General features: G+C 49.9%; 1 protein-coding gene and 1 long non-coding RNA gene across 3 annotated transcripts; one reads left to right on the forward strand and one right to left on the reverse strand.

Annotated features, from left to right (window-relative positions):
- Window positions 1-1,061: 1,061 nt before the first annotated feature.
- On the reverse strand, window positions 1,062-21,063 carry FAM167A (family with sequence similarity 167, member A). Of its 2 annotated transcripts, XM_040697983.2 has the most exons (4): window positions 20,927-21,063; window positions 16,296-16,365; window positions 13,121-13,616; window positions 1,062-3,717 (listed from the first exon to the last, which is right to left on the reverse strand). In XM_040697983.2, exons 3-4 carry the CDS (start codon window positions 13,490-13,492, stop codon window positions 3,454-3,456), a joined length of 636 nt encoding a protein of 211 aa, XP_040553917.1. In that variant the 5' UTR covers window positions 13,493-13,616; window positions 16,296-16,365; window positions 20,927-21,063; the 3' UTR covers window positions 1,062-3,453. The 2 variants fall into 2 exon arrangements, with proteins under 2 accessions (XP_040553917.1, XP_001233100.2); XM_001233099.7 differs by lacking the exon at window positions 16,296-16,365.
- LOC124417865 lies at window positions 13,199-20,929 on the forward strand. Its single transcript, XR_006938773.1, has 3 exons — window positions 13,199-13,348; window positions 17,285-17,440; window positions 17,915-20,929. It is a non-coding gene; the product is annotated as an uncharacterized LOC124417865 (long non-coding RNA).
- Window positions 21,064-22,618: the final 1,555 nt, after the last annotated feature.

The raw sequence follows: 22,618 nt of genomic DNA on the forward strand, positions 1-22,618 counted from the left end.
GCTAAGGCCTGTCAGATGCCTTGCGCTCTTGTGCGTGCCTCCAGACATGGCACTTGGACATGAAACACACAGAGAGGGCAACAGGCCTGATTCTGGTCTTCCAACAGGTCATTCTCCAGGTTTCCCAGCATAAATGGGACTTCTTGGGGCATTTCTGTGATGGCCTCTCCGTTCAGTTTCCTTAAGGGGTTGTAATAGAGGCGACTGTGGGAGGCACCAAAACAGAAATCACTCACTGATTGTACGATAGCACTTCACAGTGCCAAAAGAGAAAGGAATGGGGCACTTCTCTCAGGAATAATGACCCCTTTTGTCTTTGCTGGATAGAGCTGTGGCAGAATAGTGAGGTCTCTTGTCCATGGACAGGTTGTGACGGACCATGCTGGGGATGAGCACGGCCAACGGACTGTAAGCTGAAATGTGTGGAATTGATTTGTGCTGCTTCTTGATTGACTCAAAGTCAAAAATCAAGGAAGACCACTTTTTTTTTTTATGATTTTGTTTTTTTTTTTTTTCTTTACAGTGTAAAGGAACACAGATCTTTGGGTTGGTTGCATCTAGGCGCTGGGCCTAGCTGTCACCACTGAAAGAGAAGTTTCACTGAGGTCGTTTCAGGGGGAATATTTTGACTATTCACTACAAAACGGCGCCTGAGAGCAAATGAGCTTCTCTCAGTGGTTACACATGAGTATGCTTAGAACTGTAAGTAAAATAAACTTGTAACTCACTGGTGTAGGTGTAGAGCTGTCCTAATGATGGGCATGGATAGAGAAACCTTGCACAAGCATAGGTCTTGAAAACACCAGGCTGGTACTTTGCAGTTCCAAGCTGCAAGGACCACCTGGTGCTTCACACCATGTCTCCAGCCTTCCACTGCTGTCTGCATGTGCAGAGAGACTTCTTGTTGTGGAGCTGGGCACTGCAGGAGATCACTTGTTGGGTCATTGCTGATGGTGGCTCCTAGAGGTTGGGCACCAGACAGAAACTCCCCATGCATCCCCTGGCTGTTCTGCAAGCAGAACTGGAGCCATTGAGCACAGTGAGACACCAGAGGCAAGGAATCAGTACAGACATCATTTTATAATTAAAAAAAAATTGTGCATTTCGATGAACAGCTGGCAGTCATAACCATCCCCATCCCCGCTGCAGAAAATACACGTCTGCAAACCAGACGCCTGGTATTTCTAATGCCATACATAATGACCTCCAAAGGCTGTGCTTATACTAACCTTCTGCATTCAGATACCACACAAAAGCCCAAAGGCAGGAATGCTCTGTATTTGATTCTAGGCGACCCTAGAGAGTGCCAGTCCCCCTCTTCCAAGGCATAATTGTCACTGAAATTTGTCACTGCTACTTTTGATCGAAAATGCCTCTAAAATCCACATGAGACATTAATAGATTTTTTTTTTATTAAAAAAGTAAACAAAGAAGAATTTCAAGGAGATTTTCTTCTCTTTTCTTTTCTTTTCTTTTCTTTTCTTTTCTTTTCTTTTCTTTTCTTTTCTTTTCTTTTCTTTTCTTTTCTTGTCTTGTCTTGTCTTGTCTTGTCTTGTCTTGTCTTGTCTTGTCTTGTCTTTTTTCTTTTCTTTTTTCTTTCCTTTCCTTTCCTTTTCTTTCCTTTTCTTTTTTCTTTTCAAAATGTCCATGGGGAAATAAGGCTATTTTTCTACCAGTAAACTAAATGGCATCACAGCTGGTTGTCTTGTCCAGAGGCCAACTGGCAGTCTGGCCACAACCCTACTTGCACCTGGGCAGTACAAGTTTCAACATTCAGGCACAACACTGCTTAACTTACTAGTATAGACAGAGCTCTGGTGCCCCCCAGATATCTTTGTCTTTAGCAGAAAGAAATGTCACCCTGTGAGCTATGAACTGGAGGGGAGGCATCGCTGTGGGGTTACATCCAATGGAGCCCCCGGAGGCAGGGGGTTGAAACCAGCCCCTATTCCCAGGTGGCTATGAACCCGTTCATGATGCGAGCCTGCGGCCTCACAAACACACACACAACTACTGATGCACACACACAGCTCACGGACACGGCCAGGTACAGGCAGAGGCACATCCACATGGCCACACAGCTTCCAGCTCAGCGCTGGCTCGCATGTCCCACTCATTCCCAGAGCTTGGGCTGGTGCTGCGTGAAAACAGTCACTTTCTCTCAGCTGCTCTGGCACAGAGAGCAGGGCTGATGGGTTGAGAGGTGTTGAAGCCTAAAGACAGCCAAACACCCTCTGGACAGACTATCTTGGTGCCAGGTGTCCCAGGGCTGCCATGGCTAGACCACTCGTGTCCCTAGCCTTGCAGCATAGTGTGCAGCAGTGTGCACAGAAAGGCAAGAAAGTACAGCATCCATCTCGCACGCTGCCTGGCAGGGAGGGAATCCCATGTGTCTGCTGCAGGTCTAAAGCCTGTTGATGGCAGCTCATCACAGCAATATTTCTCCCTTTAATTCGATGGTTGCACTTCGATGCTCATCATGCAGAAGTCCCTTTTCTCCTCTTGAATGTCCTTTCTTTGATGGATGTGTGTTGCTACAGAGAATCCAGGATTTGCTGGTGCTACTTTTGGGGGAATGTCAGCCTAAGGTGACTTCTTTGATACGGGATTTTATCAGTGTAAACTACATCCATTATCTTACCACTTCTGGAGCTAGCTGTAGGTGGTCTTGTGGCCATGGCTGGCAATGAGATCAGGAACATGTATTGCTCTGGGTATAAATTCTAGGGCACACAAGTGACTTCTGGCCATCTAGAGGCTACATAAATGTGTCCACGATCCATCCATAATAGATACCACAGACAAAATCAAGGTAGAGTACACTGGACTCAACAGAGCAAGTCAGCAAGCACATTCTCACCACATTTTGGGATACATTTAACCTGCTGTCCCCCACCTGATGAATCCTTTCCACTGGGAACCATCTTTCCACCTGAAGCAGCCCCAGAGATCCCCTGTCTGGAACAGCAGAGGCAGAAGATAGAGATCTGAGGAGACATCCAGGGAAGAGAGAGGCATTTTCTGAAGCCACAGCTCTAGCCTGGGAGAAAGCAAAAGACAAGGGAAGGGGGATTTTTTTCCCTTGCTTTTTGGCTGATCTTTGAACCTCCCCTTGGACTTCTGAGTACAACCAACCACACTGGAGATGCATCCATCTCTTGTTACTGCAGGGAGAGGATAAAGGGGAGAAGGGACTTTGCAAAAGAACAGGCTAAGAGCAAATGCTGGGCTCAGATGCTCTCCGTGCTTCCTGCAGGTCCTGTCCTCCCAGTGGGCATCTCTGAGCCATCCTGGTGCCAGATTCTGCTGCCCTGTCCTGCCACCAAGACCAGCGATGGGTTCCCCGTTTGCTCCTGATCCCTCTGCCCCTCCGGGGCCTCTTTGTGCCCAGCCATCAGGCAGAGAGAGCCCTGGTGCTGCCCAAACCTCTCTTTCTCCCTCATCCTTCCCTCTTCAGCACAGCGAGAACCGGCGCGAGTTGATGTTCATCTTGGTGACCCCGATGAGCTTGAGAGGCGTGGAGAGGCTGAAGGAGTTGACAAGGGGGAAATCACAGAAGAGGTCCGCCAGCTCGTCCCTCTCCTCCAGCTCATACGTGGCGTCGTTGAGCATGCGCTGGTGGAGGTGGCAGGTCTGCTCTATCTTCAGCTTGTTGATGTCGCTGCGGAGGCGCATCAGCTGCCTGGCCAGCTGCTGGTCCTGCAGGCGCATTTCTGCCTGGAACACACGACATAGAAGGGGGGAGGGAAGAGGGTGTCAGCAAAGGCACAGCAAATGCACTCCTCGTAGAGGTCCCTGCTGGAGGCTGCAGCAAATCATGAGAAACATAGCTCAGACAGAGATGCAAAGAGCTGGGAAGGGTATTAAAGGTACTCTTCTCTACTTCTCTGAAGGGGTGGTCAGGCACTGGAATGGGCTGCCCAGAGAGGTGGTGGAGTCACCGAGCCTGGTGGTGTTCAAAGAGCGTTTGGATGTTGTGTTGAGGGACATGGTTTAGCGGGAACCATTGGTGAAGGGCGAATGGTTGGACTGGATGATCCTGTGGGTCTTTTCCAACCTTAGTGATTCTATGATTCTATGATTCTATGAAGGAGGCTAGGGTATTCCCTGCAGTGCATCTCAGGTCACAATGGTGAATCTTTAGCATCAGGAGGCTGTGCTTGGTCAGATTTCCAGGAGCGCTGGGAAAGTGGAGTTAAATCCAGCTATGCCAAGGCTGTTGAATGGGATATCGGTCAGTGCAAGCTTCAGAGCCTCCATCTCAACCTTAAGCAAAGCCTAAACTAATTTTGCTCACAAGGCAGCAGCCACAGAGTGAGGAGTAGCAATTAGAAGCGGAAAGGACCAATTAAAAGAACCCCAGAGAACTGATCCCCAACTGCTTGGCACAGGTTTCCAGCCTGTGTTAATCTGGGCTGGTTCATGGCAGTGGGGAATGTGGCTGTCAGCATCCCCTGTGGCTCATCTCACTGATTGCACACAGATCTTGGGATGGGGCCTCCATGTTTCCCATGGGAAGGAGAGCATTTATCCCACTGGCTAATGGGCTCGGTGTTTCAGAGGGTTTATCCTCCCCTGGCATCTAACTCTGAAAGGTGGAAGACATAGAAGTGATGAAAGGAAATGGATTTGTTATTATTACTATTATTATTATTTTAAATTCCAGCTTATAATTGAACAGAAAACTGTCACAGGATACTGGGAGAGGCAAAGGGAGGAGGTGAACACCTGGCAAGATTGACAGTGAGCATCAGCCTTCACCTGGAGAGCAGGAGCAGCAGTCAGAGGAGCCAATGCTGAGAAGACAAACCCCACTTCTCACCCCACATCCCCCCTTGCACAACAGCAACAAACCACAGAAGCCACAGAGAAAAGGGAGTGCTGGGAAAGAAGCCAAAGAGATCAGGCTGAACCCTGTGGCTTGAATCAGTCTTTAACTCTTGGAGACTTGGAGGGAGCAGTACAGGCTGAAAAAACACTCAGGTACCAAAGGCTCCTCGTTTTGTCTTTGTTTTTTCCTCCCAATGTCTCCTGAGATACGTGCAGTCCTCAGCAACATCCCTGTGCATGAGATGTTTTGCAGCCTTTCAGTACCTCGAGGGGGGCTGTGAGAAAGAAGGGACAGACCCTTCAGCAGGGTCCGTTGTGACAGAACAAGGGGAAATGGTTTCAAACTAAAAGAGGGGAAATTTAGGTTGGGTATAAGGAAAATTTTGCAGTAAGGCTGCTGAGGCACTGGGACAGCTTTGGATCACTGGTTTCTTGGCTCCCCGTGGTCTGAATGAGAAGCTCAGAAATAGACCCAGACTGCAAGCATATTAATATGTGAAACTGTGCATGGCAACAAAGTCTTTCTCTCTCCTTGATTGTGAGGAAGGTCCTGGCATCCTTTGAGCTGAAGTCTATCACACAGCCCTAAGTGATTCACCATAGGCACTCCTCAGGAGCGGACGCAGTGGGATTCGTCCTTGGTAGGCACTGGGATGCAACCACTTTGCCTGGATCCTAACAGCATGGGCATGGCCAGGTCGTACCAGTTTGCCCCCAGGCATGAAAATAAGCTGTTTTGTTTATGGGTATAGATGATAGGAGTGAGAGGTAAATTTATTCCTGGTTGGTGGCTGGAACATGAAACTGCAGAGAGGAAAGGAGGAGATAAAATTCACATCAGGATGCTCCACAGGCGGCCCTGGTATTTCTGCACAAGGTCTTTGTGATACACGAAGTGGGGGGTGCTGCAACCAGGCTATCAACCAGGGCAGCGCTGCCATTGCTTTGGTGTGTGGCACAATCCCTCCTGCTCCAGCAATGCCTTCGAAGAGGTCAGTGTTGGCCTTTGCAGCACTGCCGGTCTCACAGCAAGGTGAAGCTTTAGGAGGTTGGAAGGCTCAGAGGGAAGAGCTTGGCTCTGCTCCAGGTGTTTTGTGCAGCTGTTGGGAAGCCCCTGGCAAAGCTGGGAGCTCAGGCCAAAAGGTGATGTTAATAATGGAAGTTAATCCGAGCCAAGCAAGGCTCTTCTACTACCTGCACCATGGAGACACCATGGAGAACCTCGCCTGGTGTTCTCAGCCAGCAATTGGACTCCAGATCTGTTGCCTGGAGAGGTTTCAGTCACTTTTGTATAAATCTCACTGTGAACTTCCCTTTGAATGGTTGGCAAGGCTGGGGCAATTTACTGTCCTCTGAAAACCACTATTTCCTTGCACTCAGCAGAGCAACGCCACTCAGGGGGCTCTTCTTCTCCCATGTGAGTTGCAGTGAAAAAATGTTCATATTCATGATATTTCTCCCTGTTTCATGAGTGCTGCGACTTGACATTTCATCAGGAAGGCGATCACGGGTGTTACTGAGCTAAGCTTTGGTCAGTATTCCTTGTCACTTGATCTGCAGTCTCCACTCACTTCCCCCACCATACCCTGTGACCCTGGTGTTTGTGGAAATGGCATCTCCCACTGCCATGCCAACCACCAGTCCTCCTGTATAGGAGGGGTAGTGCTGCGTGGGGCAAAATCTGCACCCACCTACATTGATCATTTCTTGTCCTATACACAGCCCTTGCTTTGTTCTGGGAGTCAGAGGGGAAGCAGGGCAAGAGATGTCAGATATGCTGATTTCCCAAGGAGAAAAAATCCTTTTTTTTGCCCTCCAAGGGCAAAGCAAGGAGGAATGATGAGAATCAAAGTCTTGTAATAACTTACTAAAGGATTACCACGAGGAGATATAGGATTTGCCTTGTCTGAGCATGTGATGATGGGCAGGATTGGGCAGTCCACAGGAAAGTGATGTGCTCTTTTCATAAACACCCCAAATCTTAGCAGGATCTGGATCAGAACCCAGAAATCCCAATTCTCCTTCCTTTTCCTACACACTCCTCATGAGTGCTAGAGACATGTAAGACATCCCACACCGAGGACCAAGTCATCACTAGAAATCCTCTTTCAAAGAGGAGAACTGCTGGATCAGCAAGCTCCAGAAGCTTCCTGGAAAGACTTAATGGGATTACAGGGGCTGCATCATAGCTAGCTGTGGGTTTTTGGTTTACGCAGCTCATCCACGGGGACAGCTACTATAATGCAACTCAATGGGACGACAACAGATCCCACACACTCTGCAGTGTCCCATAGGAACCCACAGGGCAGACCCAGCAGCAGCCATGCATCATTTCCAAGTCTTGTGTGCCAAGTGCAGAAGCAATCTCGTGTATTTCTTGCTTGCACAAACCACTTTTTAACACCGTCCCCTGCCTCTTTCCAGCCCGGCTCCAGCAGGCAAAGAGCTGTGTGGGTCTGGGAGAGGGAACCAAACCCAAGTCCTTCCTGGCAGCGGACCGGCTGCAACCAGCAGACTGAATCACAAAACCACAGATGTCTGAATGGGCGAGTCTTAGGAAGGATTTTCTGTTTGGGTTGGGCCTCCGAGTCTTCCAGGAATGTTTAAAGTGAGGGAGGGAGGGAATATTTTGGACGTGTCCTTGCCTGTTGCCCAGTCTAGGTGGCTTATCCCAAATGTAGCTCAGGATGCAGCCTAGGTTTGTCTCCAAGCTTGTCTCTAACCATGGGCTGTCTGCATGGCTGCAGTCAGACTGTTAGTGTTCCCATTGCCGTTAGTCCACCTCGTGCTGTGTTGCTATGGAGGGAAATAGCAGCAGAGACCATCCTAGGGCATGGAGGCGTTCTGGAGCTGCTTGGGACCTCTTCCCAAGACAGAAGAGTCCCATGGGCAGGTTCCCAACCTGTGGCCCATGAAGCTCAGGGTAGTGATCAGCAGAGAAGTGGTTGCTTTTGTGGATCCAAAAGATCAAAAGAAAATGAAAGCTGAAGAGGTGCCTTCCCAGCTGGGTGCAACCACTTGGATTTGAGCACAGGCCGGTCGTTAGACCCTTGCCAAAACACTTCACAGAAATTGGTTAGGTCTGTGTTTAGATTTGAGGCTTCATCTTCAAAGGTGCTCAGATGACACCCTGCTGTGGCTAATTTTGGATGCTCACACCCTTGTGGTGCAACCCATAGTCTGAAACAAGGCACCCAACCATTGCTTCAGCAACAAAGCTCACGATGACACTTTTGGTGTCACCCTGTTGTTTAAAATCTCTTTTAAAAGCTCTTGTTCAACTAATATTGATGTCAAAACTCAGAATAATATCTGGACCATATTGCCAAGTCATATTGCTCCTGACGGGGAAGGCAAATTGATCTGAAATGGACACACTGATAGTCTTTAAGGTCTATGCCACCCTTGTTGGCTGTTTTACTGGGATCAAATAACATCTGCTCAATCCATTGGAAGAAATCCGTTGGGAATTCAGCCACTCTCAGGTTTAGTCCTCCACCAGTCCAGTCACCTCTGCACACCAACGTGGCTTTTCTTTATGTCTGACCAGCAAGGCACTGGTCATAGAATGGTTTGAGTTGGAAGGGACCCTTAAAGGCCATCTGTCCCCCTCCCTGCACTGAACAGGGACACCCACAGCTCCATCAGTGCTCAGAGCCTGTCCAGCCTGACCTTGTCTGTCTGGAGGGATGGGGAATCAACCTCATCTCTGGGCAACCTGTGCCAGTGCCTCACCACCCTTACTGTAAACAACTTCTTATATCCAATATAAATCTCCCCTACTTTAGTTTGAAACCACTTCAGCACTAATGAAAAGCGGCCACATTTGACATGAGAAACACAAAGAGGGCAGAGAAGAGACAGGAGGCAGGAAGGGGACTGTTCCAGCCTTCAGGCAGTTCAACACATGCTGAGTACTGCAATTTGCTCGTACACCTACACAGAGCCTCTCAGCACAAAAACAAGAGCAGGAATTTGCATGTCCGAATAAATCAGCTTCTCAGGGCCAGATTCCCAGCAGGTGCCAGCTGACAGGGCTGGCTGGAGCTCAGTGGGCATATTCAGTCCTATATACCAGGGCCAGATCTTCATGTGCAAATGGCAGAATCGGGCACTGAGATGGGTCACCTGGAGAGAAAGACCAAGAGCAGCAGATGCTCAGTAAGACCTTGGGTTTGTCCCTCACTTTGCTTCTGAATGGGAGGAGCCTGAACCTGGCTGAACCTGAACCCGAACCCGAGCAGATTCTGGACATACGGATGCAAATTCCCTGCAGCATGGGATGACCCTCATTTTGTGAACTGGGAGTAATGCTTCAGATTTAGCAGGTAGCTTTAATTCTTATGGCCTATTCTTTAGCATCGTGCCTAAGTGGAAATCTGCATATACACATTAAATTCACTTTGCTTCCAGAATTGGGTGATCTAAACTGCCTGTTGGGAGCACGTGCAGACTCCTGAAGCTCTAGCTGTGCTAACTGGTACAAGCCAGAACCACGCTGGGGCCATGCTAATGAACCAACCCTGCCTAAATATGTTGGTAGCTGTGATAGGATTGCACACTGTGAGCGATGGAGATGTACATCCTGCACTGCTGCATTCCACTAAGAGCACAGGCTGGTGGTCTACTTGTTTCCTGGACGTGCAGCAGCTTTTGCCCTTCCATTGGGTAGATGAATCCTACATACACTAATTTGCCTTCTCTTGGAGGATTGCATAAACTGGGGAGAATTCATCCTGTGACAGAAGGCAGCGTGGCAGAAGCAGATTTCACCCCAGCTATGACTACTGGATCATTTTGGATGCTCTTCAAAAAGCTGCCCAGATACTCACATTAGCTGTGTCTGTAACGGTAGAGCAAGGAAGGCCAGAGCACAGCACAGGCACCGACCCATGGCCTCCTTCGTCTTTCATCTCTTACATTAAGGAAGACTGGAAGGATTTATTTCCCACTTAGGGTGGCCATAACAAATGGATGGGTACTGGAGCCCTCCTTGGCCTTTCTGGTCTTGGATCTAGTGGTTGGCAACTGCCCACAGCAGGGGCTTGGAAGTAGATGATTTTGAGGTCCCTTCCAAGCCAAGCTATTCTATGATACTGTGATTCTAGGATTCTAGGATTCTAGGACCCCATGATCCTGCCTTAAGTAGATGTAGAAACTCAAACAACCATATCCTGCTCTGAACATTCCTGTTTGCTTTACTACCACGAAATGGTGGTAAACAAGGAAAAATCCTGGTTGTGATGAAAGGAAGCTTGTTAATTTACCAAAAAAAAAAAAAAAAAAAAATTCTTTTCACTCTCGAGATGTGTGAAATGTGTCTTTTTGTTCCAGCACTCTGTGTAACGGCAGCCTCGCTGGCAGCTCTGACCAACAACAGTGCCTCCAACATAGCTGTTCGGCTGTGTGGTCAGTCAAATACATGCTCTCTCTTTGGGGGAAATTGTTTTAAATTACATGAGTCACGTCCAAATCCAGCAAAGACCGGTATAATTAAGACAGAGGAAAATGGAAAGTGAGGAAAAATTAGGGTTTACTTTGCCCTTTTTCTTCCTTAATTTAAACTTTAGGTTTTCATCAGATGACGTTTGCTGTACCACACCCCCGTCTGAGGGGTAGAACTGGACTCTAACACAATTTATACTTTTGGCAGAAGACCAAAGAACAAAGCAAACTCTTCAAAAACCGTGGCTCTAAGAAGGAGAAATCTGTCCCTTCCCGTCTTCAGGCATTTTGAGACTTGGGTTTTACATCTAGTTCTCTGTGAATGTGAGAATTCATCACAGATGCAAGCATGGCCTTGGGTTCAGGGCTGAGATTAGGAGCTGATATTCTCTCCAGAGCACCAAGTGGTTTTAGAATCATAGAACCATAGAATCATCCAGGTTGGAAAGGACCTCTAAGACCATCCAGTCCCAATCCATACCCACCATGCCCACTGACCATGTCCCTCAGTGCCACATCTCTATACTTCTTGAACACTCCCAAGGATGGTAACCCCACCACCTCCCTGGGCAGCCTGTGCCAGTGAAGCATCACTCTACTGGGAAAGAAATTGTTCCTAATATCCAACCTGGGCCTCCACTGGTGCAACTTAAGGCCATCACCTCTCATCCTAAAAGGACGAGATCGACTCAGAATGCTTTGTTATATTCCAGGATTCCTGAAGCACTGCTGTTGCCTTCCAAAAGCCACAGTCCTGAGACACATCTCAACCACAAAAACTGACATCCAGGACCACTTCTGTCAGAAACTTCTTTAGAGATCTTAGCAAAAACAGCAAGAGCAACAGAAATCTGTCAAATAAACATTCTTTGGAGTAGAGCTCACAGATATGTTTAAAAATATATATTCTTCCTTGTTTTGCATGGGAAGTTTTCTTCAGAGACTTCCAGTGTTTATCAAAAGCAAAGCCCTTGAACAGGAACGTGTCCCCCGCTGCATCTGACCTTGAGTTGCACCAGGGAAGGTTCAGGCTGGATGTTAGGAAATACTACTTCTCTGAAAGGGTGGTCAGGCACTGGAATGGGCTGCCCAGGGAGGTGGTGGAGTCACCGACCCTGGAGGTGTTCAAAGAGAGTTTGGATGTTGTGTTGAGGGACATGGTTTAGTGAGAACTATTGGTGATGGGTGGATGGGTGGACTGGATCATCTTGTAGGTCTTTTCCAACCTTAGTGATTCTGTGATTCAATGATTCTGTGATCTGAAGCCCACGTGCATTCCCAGTCCTTGGGGACTATGCTGCAAAATTGCTGCAGTCCAAACAGCTGCAAATGCTATTGGCAATCACGAGCAAACGTCTAATTAGGCAACGGGGTCACATGATATCCATTATGGCCAGTTTCCAGTTATGTGAGCCAAATAATTTCATTCTATTTTCATTTTCATTCTAGAAGGGAAGGATCGTGGGAAGTGAAGTCTCAGTCTCTTGCTCCTACACGTGTGAAAAGCCCACGTGACCATTCTCCAGACTGAAAACGGCTGCTCCAGTCTGGCTATCTATCCTATTGACCTCCCCTGGCCTCCATGAAGGATGCATCTATGCTTCCTCCTGGGAAATGTCCCTAGATTCCCAAACTGGGCTGGGAGCAGCTTGGGGCAGTGCTAAAAAGATCATGACAGCAATGCAGCATGTCAAAACTGAGCTTCTTCTAGTGCCCGTGCCCTAGCTCTGTTTATTTTCCTAGCATATATGTAGCATTCATGTCTTGTTTCCTTCTCCTTGAATCATGGTTAACAGCATTTTTGCTTTCCCTTGAACTGCATGAAGCCAAGGCAGTGAAGGCTGTATGGATCTGGCCCCCGTGATGGCCATGTCCTCTCAGAAAGCCACCGACTACCTCCTTGCTTTGGCAAGGTAGAAGGTCTCCAGTCCCTCCATCTATTAGTTTTTAACTACCAGAAACAAGGATTTCTGTACGATGGTGTGCATGTCTGAGTTGAGGGGCTGACATAAACATCAACCAGAGCCTAATGAAGAAGACAAACTTGTAAGAGTTGGCTGAGGAGGGGTCTGAGGTCAGGCTCTGATATCGTACATGCAGCGGGGGAAGAAAAATACACTTTCTTATATATTACAAAGCAAGGGGATCCCACAACAAGGTGAAACAAAAAGAAGCACTGAGGGCAGGGCAGAAATAATGCTGGGGAAGCAGGTTACCCCAAAATCTTATAGGATATTATGAGTTAAAAAAAAAAAAAAAGAAAAGAAAAGGAAAAGAACAAAAAAGAGGGAATTAGGCAGTTGCTTGGAGATTACATTAACAGATGCTTGTCAAATGCAGCGTTCTGCAGACGGTGTCCCACTGAGGGCATACCTAAACCACTGACAGCCTCAAGAAGGAAGGGTAAATCTAGGGGACAGGTCTAGCGAGGCACATTCCTTTCTACAGCCTTGGTGTAACATCCCTTCCTGATCCCCATCAGGGCTATTGCACCCGCCACATCCATGTGCTTGTTGTCTTACCTTCTGTATTCATATGAGTGTTGATGTGTGATTAGAGAAGCAGAAGAAGCAAACTGCTGGAAACCTCAACTAATAAAAGCTACGGTATTCCCTGAGCCTTTGGGATCCCAGCAAGGACACTGAGGGGGGCCCAGCTTCTTCCCTGAGGCAATAGATGCTGGCATTCACCTTTGCCTTCCCCACAGCCCCCCACAGCAGTTGCAGTGACTGATGGTTGCCTTTCCACCTGGTGTGCTGAGGGCAGGTGGGAACAAGGAGCTACTCATTTCCTTCCTTTTCTCTTGAAAATGAGTGCTATCTATCTGGGACAGGAAACCACTCACCAGTTCCTTCCTGAGCCACGTCAAAGCTTCATCGATGCTCTCAAAGTCGCCTATTTTCCCTGAGGTAAGTGTCACCTTGTCCTGGGCAGGGCTCCCGTTGAGGTGCAGCTGCACCTTTCTCAGAGGGACAGTGTCCTCTGCGCCCTTTTTGGCCTCGTTCCCCTCCTCATCCCCAACGGGTTGGGGGCTCTTCCATGCCTGCTCCTCCAGCTTCGCCTTCCACTCCAGGTAGGATGGGCGTCTTGTTTCCAGCCTCAGCTTCTCAGTCAGGGCCTTGAGGCTCCTTAGGTGATCATCAGGAGGAACAGCACTTCCAGTGCCAGCATCCGTTCTGTCCAGGGCCTCTTCTATCTGGATTTTAGGTAGGGACATTCTCCCTGGGGGTCAAACGGCATGTGGTGGGATTCCAAGGGTCGGAGGTGGGGTAGGATGCCCTGATGGCCACGTCTTGGATGACAGCTCCTGCTCAAGCCCCACGCCAAACCTGGGTGAACACCTAGAAGAAAAGCAGAGGGCTGTTTTCTACTTTTAGAAGGAAAAGGGAGCAAGAAGGGAGAGACAGCTCTTTGCAGAGCATTGGCTTTGGGAAAGGCACAGTGCCAAGGTGTGTTACCTCATCTCAGCTATCTGCTTCTGGGGCAGGAACAGACAGGCTCCAGCTGTTAGTGGAGCTCTGGTTACCTACATCTCCAATCTTTAAGGGGCTGTGAAAAGGTTGCCAGTGAGGCCAGGACACATTCACACACCCTTCTGAGGCCAAATCGTACTGACCAATGTCCTCTGGAGGCAGCAGTGGCTATTGCTGGGTGATGGGGTGTCCTGCTTGGCAATCCTATTTCTTTTCACTTACGCAAGATAGGGACAGATAAAGTAAGGCAACGCAAAAGTTTGAGCCAAAAGGAGAGCTGGGAAAATGCCTTCACTTGTTTGTTTGTTTGTTTGTTTGTTTGTTTGTTTTCTTGCCCAGTTTTACAGATTTGGGTTTAGATTTAGGCTTGCTAAGGACACCAGCCTCCTGCCATGGGAATCAGATTCCACCCTTCCAGTGAGCCCTGGGGCAGGAGCACGGCCCCTTGGACAGTTTTGGGAGTAAGTGGGACACTGGTGTGGTTGGGCTCAGATGCTTACTCTCAGGGAAATTTGGACTTGTGGTTTCCATCTCTGACCGTCCCCAGTATGCCAATTGGAAATGGTCCATCACCCATGCTAACTTCTGAACTGCGACTCTGTAGTGTCTAGGAGAGGGTCAGCTAGTTTGGGCCAAAGCCAGCGCATGGGACTCCTCTGTGGGAGTTAAGCTCAGGCAGCTGCTGCATACATTTCAGGTGGGATCAGATAAGAGACTTTCTCAAGGTCATATATTCATCTGCAGCTGAGCTAGGAATAGATCCAGAACTCTCGTCTACATGTCAAACACAAAACAAAATACTTTCTGCCTGCCTGGTAACATGCCCAGAAAGACCAGCCAGGACGTACGCAGTTTCTAGCTGGATGCACTAAAACACAGCAATATGAGTTACTCAGCCATTCTCCTCCCTGCTACGTGTGCCCACAAAGACGTGTGCAGCTCTGAAACCCAGACCATAATTATGCCTCTCGAACCTTTTCAGCGAGAAGATTCAATTTAAAATAAACACCAACAGCGAGCAAGATTTATCCCACAATTGTGTGGAGGCACATGGGCTGAATGAGTAGTTGATAATATACACACAGACAGTCTGGGGGTGGAGAATTACTCATGTTGTGGTCTTGTTCCTGCTGCTATTTATGTTAATGAGGGTTTTACGGTGAGTGGGAGCAGGCCCAGATACTACACCAGTTTGAAGCCAAGAGCTCTCATGCCCGGAGCAGCACAATTTTCTTTCTTCTGCTGAAAAATAAATGGCAGGGAGGGGCGAGAAGAGGGCTGCCCATTCAGAGAGTCAGGACATGCACCAACTTGTGCACCGAGCTGAGAGCACACTGACAAATTTTGCTCCAGTGCTGCTTTCTAGCCCATCAAAGTCAATAAAGGGTAGCACCTAATGAGTTCAAAGACCTTAATCAGGTTGGATGGGGCCCTGGGCGGACTGGTCTAGTACCAGATCTGGAGGTCAGTGGCCCTGACTGTGGCAGAGTGGTTGGAGCTTGATGATCCTTGGGGTCCCTTCCAGCCCAAGCCATTCTATGATTCCATTAAGTAACCAAGTGTTTTTCCCTCTGGTGGGATGGAGATTGCTAGGTGTGGCTGAATCCAGATGTCCAAAAGCTGAACACGCCGGGCTGCTGGATTTGGTGCTCCTTAACAGAGATAATATTCTTACTGTAAGGCTGATGTTGTCAAACATCACAGCGTCAAAGCAGAGGCTCCACAAACTCTTTTATCTTGTGTCTCAGCACAAGCCAGCAGCTTGTGTTGCCTGCTGAGGGAGTGGGTACTTATGCACCGTTCCAGCCCATCCTACGCCCCCCACGTGCAATATGAAACTCCTCATCATTCAGTGGACAGACCCCAGGCAGGCACATCTGTCCTCCAGCTTCTCCAAACTGAAAATAGGCAGAAAGGAGCTGCCTCAGATTTCATATCGATATCTCAGACTTGGGCGAAAGACCTGCTGCAGAAAGAGAGCTCTGAAATTGGTACGCGTGTGAAAAATGTCTGTGTGTAATCCAAACCTGCCCGCTGCCCCTGAGCTAGCTAATTCCCAGGAACAAACCTGGCCTCCAGGCTCACTTTCCTCATAAGAAAAAGAATTGGAGTGGTTAACCCTCGATTTGTCTTCTTTATCACATCTGGTCTCTGTTGGTTCATGCCGTGCCGAATTAGGGGTAACAAGAGGTTGGCACCAAAATGGTGACCAAAACCCAACAGGTGTCCCCCTTTCCTTTCATGAGAGCTATCAATCCTGAACGTACAGGACACATCAGTTCACCAGGTCAACAGAATGCCTTTCATTTCCTTACTGGGTCAGGCTCCCATGGAAAAGTCAGCTTCATTGACCCCCTTGGCAAGCTGCAATGCAAAGGGATTAGCAGTAGCATGCAAATGGGATGGAGAAGTAACAGGACTGTCATGTGGATGGGGTGTGAAGTCCCATCATGCCAAGACTCACTGAGCAAGCATGCCTTCAGGCTTGGCTTTTACACCTTTGCAAGTCAGCAGAGCAAACGCTTCCCTCTCCCACATCTGACATACCTCGTGAAGTCCCTGGGGAGTTCTGTTCTCTGAGAAGCCAAGTCATAGAATCGTTGAATCACAGAATGGCCTGGGTTGAAAAGGACCACAATGATCATCTGGTTTCAACCCCCTGCTCTGTGCAGGGTCGCCAACCAGCAGACCAGGCTGCCCAGAGCCACATCCAGCCTGGCCTTGAATGCCTGCAGGGATGGGGCATCCACAGCCTCCTTGGGCAACCTGTTCAGTGCGTCACCACCCTCTGGGGGAAAAACTGCCTCCTCATATCCAACCTAAACCTCTCCTGCCTCAGTTTAAAACCATTCCCCCTTGTCCTATTACTATCCACCCATCTAAACAATCGTTTACAAGTCCAGTGGCACCATTGGCCACCATGATGTCCCACTATAGAAACAGATGCAGCAGACCTGTCCCCACCACAAACTCTCAGGCATCCTTATACCCATCCATTGGGGGAACCACATGATCCCTTGGTGAGATGAGGTAGGCAGTAGGAGGTGGGCTGGAGTGGGAGAAGATCTTTGTTTTATCTCACTGCTGGTGGATAACGACACAGTTCAGGTGCTGTTTATGGTCAAAAGGGAGATTGCACGAAGTGATGCTAGCATCATGAAACAATGCTACACCCTGTGGGAGTTTTATGTGCCTGAGAAGTTTTATACATCTCTGCCTTCCCATCAGCTCTCCATGCCCTGCTCTGCCCTGAATGCGAGGCTTTCAGGAGGCAGCATTGCTTGCGCATTTACAGCCTGCTCAATTTAGGGCCATAAATAAGGGCATGCAGTGCTTTGGAAGGTCACATGTCAGGGAGCAAGAGGTCTAGGGGAAGAAAGAAGGAAAAGAAGGAGAAATACTCAGCATAAAAATCGGAGGAAAAAAGCAGAATAAATAAAGCCATCAGTTACAATGGGTACAGGGAAAAAATTATTCTGCTCCTTTCACTACTCCTGATGGACATCAACTTGCAGTAATACCATTTTCTATTGCAGAGGAGCAGCAGTGATTTGAAGAATCTACATTAGTCTGCTTATCTCCTGTGAGAATAAAAACACAGCTCAGTGTGTGACAAAGCTCATGCCGAGAGAAGTCCTTTAGCTGGATGAAGAAGTGCCATCAAGGACCATGGATAACACTTCTGGCATGTGGTAAGCAGGGCTTGGACTATTAATGACCATCAAAAAGCACTTTAGCCCCTTTTATGCCTCAGTTTCCCTCTCGGTGGTTAGGCAGCTCACACAAGTGGCCTTCAGGGGCCAAACTCTGAGGACCTTCGGGGATGTACAGAGCATCTTCAGGTGTCTCGTTCCCATCTGGGTGTCCATGCTCTGTTATCAGAGCAGGGATGCCCTTTGTGGCCCATGGTGTTTAGGATGAGGTTCCCCAGACTGCTGGCAGACATTTACTATTGGAGTTTGTGTAGGTGTCACTCTATGAGCCACACACCCAGGCCTTCACCCTATTAAAGAAAACCCTATGTAGAAATTGCACCTACCAACACCATCCTTGGTGGGCGATGAAACCTCATGAAGAATAGAGTGGGAGGTTTGGGACAGAGCCAGCTGTTGGGGTACAGCAAAAAAATAGGGGATGGGGGTGGCTGAGCTCCCTGTGGTCTGCAGCAGAATGGCTGTGGGATGGTGAAGAAGATGCCTTCCTGTCCTGTCCTGTGACCTCCAGCCAGCCTCCTCCCAGCAGAAGATGCCAGCAGCCCAAAGACCATCCTGATCCTGAAGCCAGCAAATGGCCAAGCTGGGCATCACGAGCATGAGCACAGCTCCAGGTCTGCTGAATCCCCTACACTTGCAGGGATAGCAGTGTTACCTGTGTCCCTTCTCATGCATGGGCCCACCCCTAACCTAATGCATGACAGAAGCTCAGGGAGTTGAGCAGCTTTCTGTCCCTGGGCTGACTGAGGGTTGAGAGATGTGATCTCAGAGCTACATCATGCTGTGTCTGGGATACTGACTTAATAGGGTTCTGAGTGCACTGGATGTTCCCATGCACTTATGGCTGTGAACAATGCCCATAAACCCTCTCAGGTAGCTCATATGCTCAGGACAGCAGCCCATCTTGCTCCTTCAGCCCTTAGGGTGCAGTCGTGGCATTGGCAAATACATGGGGGCAAGAGGGAAGGACTGGGCTTCTCCAGTCATGTGTGGCGTGAAGCAGGGTGAGGATTCACCCCGGCACCTCCTTCTGCCCAAACAGCCCCCAGAACTTGGCCCAGGTGCAACAGAGGAGAGAGAGCAGTGGGGGACTGCAGCCAATCCTGACAAGTGGACGAAAATAAGACGAGGGGACCACTGATCCCTCTGGCGTTTCTCTCCAGCCTTGTTGGTCGTGTCAGAACCTGCTTCAAGAAATGCATCTGTTCCTTCATACCCATCCACCTCCGTGCCCATTCCCTGCACAAGTCACAGCCGGCTGCTTATGAGGCAGCAGGATGGAGGCTGCCTCTGTTGGGTCCTGGCAGCCCCATCTCCTGAGCAGCCCAGTTCCCCTCCATCAGCAGATTTCCAGCGGTTGGGTGGAAACCCAGCATGAAAACGGCCCAGGCTTTGCCAGATGTTTGGCATTCCTGCAGACCAGTCCTCTGGTGATGAGTGGGAGCTGTCTGCAGACCAGGAAGGCTTCATAGAAAGCGGATGGAGGGCAGCGCTGCCTCTCAGCCCACCGCATAAAGCAAGGTAATGATTGTTATGAGAAGGAAAGGGGTTAGGCTGCAGAAGGAAAAGCAACTTTGCATCCCCTTGGTGAAAATACTCCATCCACAACAGCCATCTTCTAGCGAGCGCTGGGCAAGCGTCGCTCCTCCAGGCACTGCCCCAGGGTCCCAGCAGGACCTGGGACCTCACCCTGGCTCCCCAGGGGGCCCGCAGAGGACCGGTGGGTGGCTTGGCAGAGCCCCTTCCTTCCCTCGTTTTCCCCACTGCCCCCCTACCCTGCTGGGTTTCACCCATGGGAAGAGCAGGGCAGGGACCTCTGTGCCAGCTCAGCCAGGACTCCTTGGGAACGAGCTGGATCAGGCTGAGAAATGCTCCCTTCCCAGGGGAAGGATACTCCACACGGAGTTATTTTTCCCTCAGTGCAGCAGCAGGAGTGTACGTTCCTGGTGAGAAACAACAAACCTTTCTCCTGCCTTCATTCTGCCCAGCACTGAGCTTCCCCTGCAGAAGCAAGCTGCAGAGCAGCCCCCGTTCCAGCTCCAAATTAAAGCGATCGGAGGCAGGATCAGCCCCCCACGACCCCCTAATCCCCACTACACGCCGCCTGTCCCATCCAATTACCGCCTCAGCAGCAACGAGCACTGCTCTCAGACCTGCTCCTCCCCAGCATTTCCAGTGCTGATCCCCACATTACTGCTCAGTATCTCATTTAAGGCAAGTTGCTCACAAACAGACCCCTGCTCCCTCCCCTCCGAAAGGCTGAATTACTCTCAGGCTGATTTTTATGTGTTATACACACACAGATATATCTTTTTCCTGCGGTGTTTCTGCTACATTTTTCAGACCTGAATGGCTGCGGGGCTGTTGTGAGCTCCTTCCCTTTCTGTTTTATTTGTGCACCATTCAGATCCCCTGGAATGGGCAGAGGGGACGCGGAGGGGACACGGCATGCAAATAACAGCCGTGGAACCAAAATGATGGCTGGGGGAGGGAAACCCACTGCTCGTTCCCACTGAGAAGTGGGGAATCCATCGGATTTGGGCAGACAAAGCCAGACACAGCCCCTCGCTGCCAACACGGCGCTTGGTTTCCATTCATTTTCCCCCTCTTTCCACCGAGGTTCCCAATGTGGGAAAGCTCCGAGGGGCAAAGCAGCGGTGAATAATGCAGGGAGCGCGGTGGGGGAATAGGGAGGGGTCCTCCATCTCTGCGCTGGGGCTGGGAGCAGGGTGCTTTTGTGCCGGCGCTGGTAGGGGTGCAGGCTGATCCTTCCTTTTAGCAATTAGCCCCGAGCTGTTACAGAGGGCTCTGTAGAAGTTCTGGGTGATTTTTTTGGGGGTTGTTTTCTTTTTTTTTTTTTCTTTTTTTTTTTTTTTCCCCTCAGTCTGATCTGCGAGGCTCAGCCCCGAGCAGGTGGAAACCCACCCTGCTCAGCGCCGTGCCTGCCTCAGAACCCGCAGGTAGTGCCGCCCTGCGAGGCCAGCGGGCTCCATCCCATCATGTCGGCGCTGCACAAACCCCTGCGGGGCTCTTGCAGATCTCCAGGAGGGGACAGAGGGAGCAACAGGTGATCGTCCTGAGCAGGGGACGGACTCTTCTCTGTTACACCACAGCCGGTAGAGAAAAATCCCCCCCCCGGCTCCCTGGGAGTTGGTGGCTGCCCCTCACCTCTCCCCAGCTGCGAGCAACATCCCCGTTGCAAAGAGGGGTGCAAGCCCTGCGGTGATTTCCACCCATCCCAACCATCGGGGTGCCACCGCTCTGGATGTTTCCAAGGGATTTTGGCCAAGCTGGAATGAGAGGAACGAGTCCTCAGCCCCACAACAGGGGAGCGGGCATGGACATCACCATGCTGGGGCCCCCATCGCCCCCACCCCAATACTATATCCCTGAGGAGCTGCTCCTTGCCGAGCCCCATTTCCACAAGGCTCCCACACCAGGTATCCCCTCCCGACCCCAACTCACCGGGGAGGCACTCAGCAGGAGCGCTGCACGGACATCTTGGCTCCCTCCTTCCTCCGCGGGGCTCCAACTTGCTATTTGCAGAGCGATGTCACCAGCGCCTTCAAGAGACCGTCTCATCCTCCTCCCTGTCTCGCTTCAGAAATCTCTCTCCGTGTTGTTTTTTTTTTTTTCCCTTTTTTTTTTTTTTTTTTAAATTTAAGGGACTTTTTTTTATTATTTTTTTTTTTCCCAGTGGTTGCGTCAGGCCTGTTGCCTGGAGACAGGCGAGCTATTCCAGTTTGAGCTTTTCAGTCCAGATTTCCTGTCTCTCTTTCATTCATACCACCAAGCCCCGAACCTACCTCCCACCAAGCAATAACCCTGGAGAGACCTGAAAGGGAGGAGCCGCACCGCCCGGGTCCTAGACATCCTCCTTCCAGGCAGGAGGGGCAGGGATGCTACTGGCAATGGAGGGCTGCTGCGAGGGCAGGGACCCCAAAAAGCCCACAGGAGACACTCGGATGGCATCCCCGTGGCTGTTCCCATCACGTTCCACAGAGAGCTGGGGACTTCTGGCACTAGGGAGAGCTCAGAGGTAATGTTTCCCAAATGCTTGCCTAGAGGTGAGCGTGCATACAGAAGATCAAAAAGGGATGGGGATAATTTGGCAAGGCTGGGTGGGTGTCTCTGGGAAGCCCTGCGATGGGTAACTTGGGGCACTGCTTGCTGGCAGCACCCAGAAACCAGTTGTTGCCCATCTGCTGTACTGGGAAAGCCCCTGTTGCTCCCACATCTCTCCCAGCAAGGCTGGAAACCATTTTAACAGCTTCCAAGAAGGGACCCATAGAGGCATGAGCCCAGTTGCTGAGTGACTCTGGAACCGTGGGCTTCCTTCCTTCCTTCCTTCCCCAGGGGTTAAGGATTAAACCTGCAATACCTGGGGTGCCTCTGGAAAGCAGCCCCACATTTGTCCCCACATGCAGCTGTTGCACGTCTGGCATCTCAAGACAGTGTCTGCAAACGCGGGGGTGTGAAGGGTTAAGTGCTGGCCATAGACACCTCATCACCCTGGCCCCTTCCCACAGCCAGCCTCCTTCCTTTCTTTTTTTTTCCCCCACCCTCCTCTCCCCCGGGGTAGTGGGGAATGATTTACAGCTCCTCCCTGAGCCCAGCATCCCCACCATCCCATCACCAGGCTGCAATCCCGACCCCCCTCCCCACACCCCGCAGCCCCTCCAGCATAGGGTACGGCCCTGCAAGACGCAGCCACGCAGACTTCAAAGAGTGAAGAACAGCATTTTCACATTTCTGATGCAAATGCAATTATTATTATTATTTTTTGCTTGGACAGCACCCTCGTTTTGTCAATTTTCAGATATGCATATGCAAACAGCCTGGCAATCAGCACTCCCAGCCACCTGGCAGCTCGCACCCACCCTTCCTGGGGCTGCTGATGGTGAATGGGGACTGGAGAGACATGAGAGCTGTTCCTTTGCTGCTCAAACCCTCCAATATGGGGCTGTAGCTGCATTTCAAGTCTTAGCAACAATTTTCATGCAGCATCTCATTGAAACAACCCTGGGTCTGTGCTGATCATAGAATGGGTCATAGAATGGCTTGGGTTGGAAGAGACCTTAAAGCCCATCTAGCTCTAACTCTCTGCCATGGACTGGTCGCCAATCACTGGTTTAGGTTGCTCTGGATGAACCAAAC

This window comes from Gallus gallus, chromosome 3, assembly GCF_016699485.2.
Source record: "Gallus gallus isolate bGalGal1 chromosome 3, bGalGal1.mat.broiler.GRCg7b, whole genome shotgun sequence".
NCBI classification, from domain to species: Eukaryota; Metazoa; Chordata; class Aves; order Galliformes; family Phasianidae; genus Gallus; species Gallus gallus.

Excerpts from the sequence above, each read along its gene's own strand:
- FAM167A (XM_001233099.7), bottom strand. The coding sequence starts at position 13,492 with ATGTCCCTACCTAAAATCCAGATAGAAGAGGCCCTGGACAGAACGGAT. Across the intron at positions 3,718-13,120 it reads CGTGGCTCAGGAAGGAACTG|GCAGAAATGCGCCTGCAGGA; the intron begins GTGAGTGGTTTC and ends CGTGTGTTCCAG.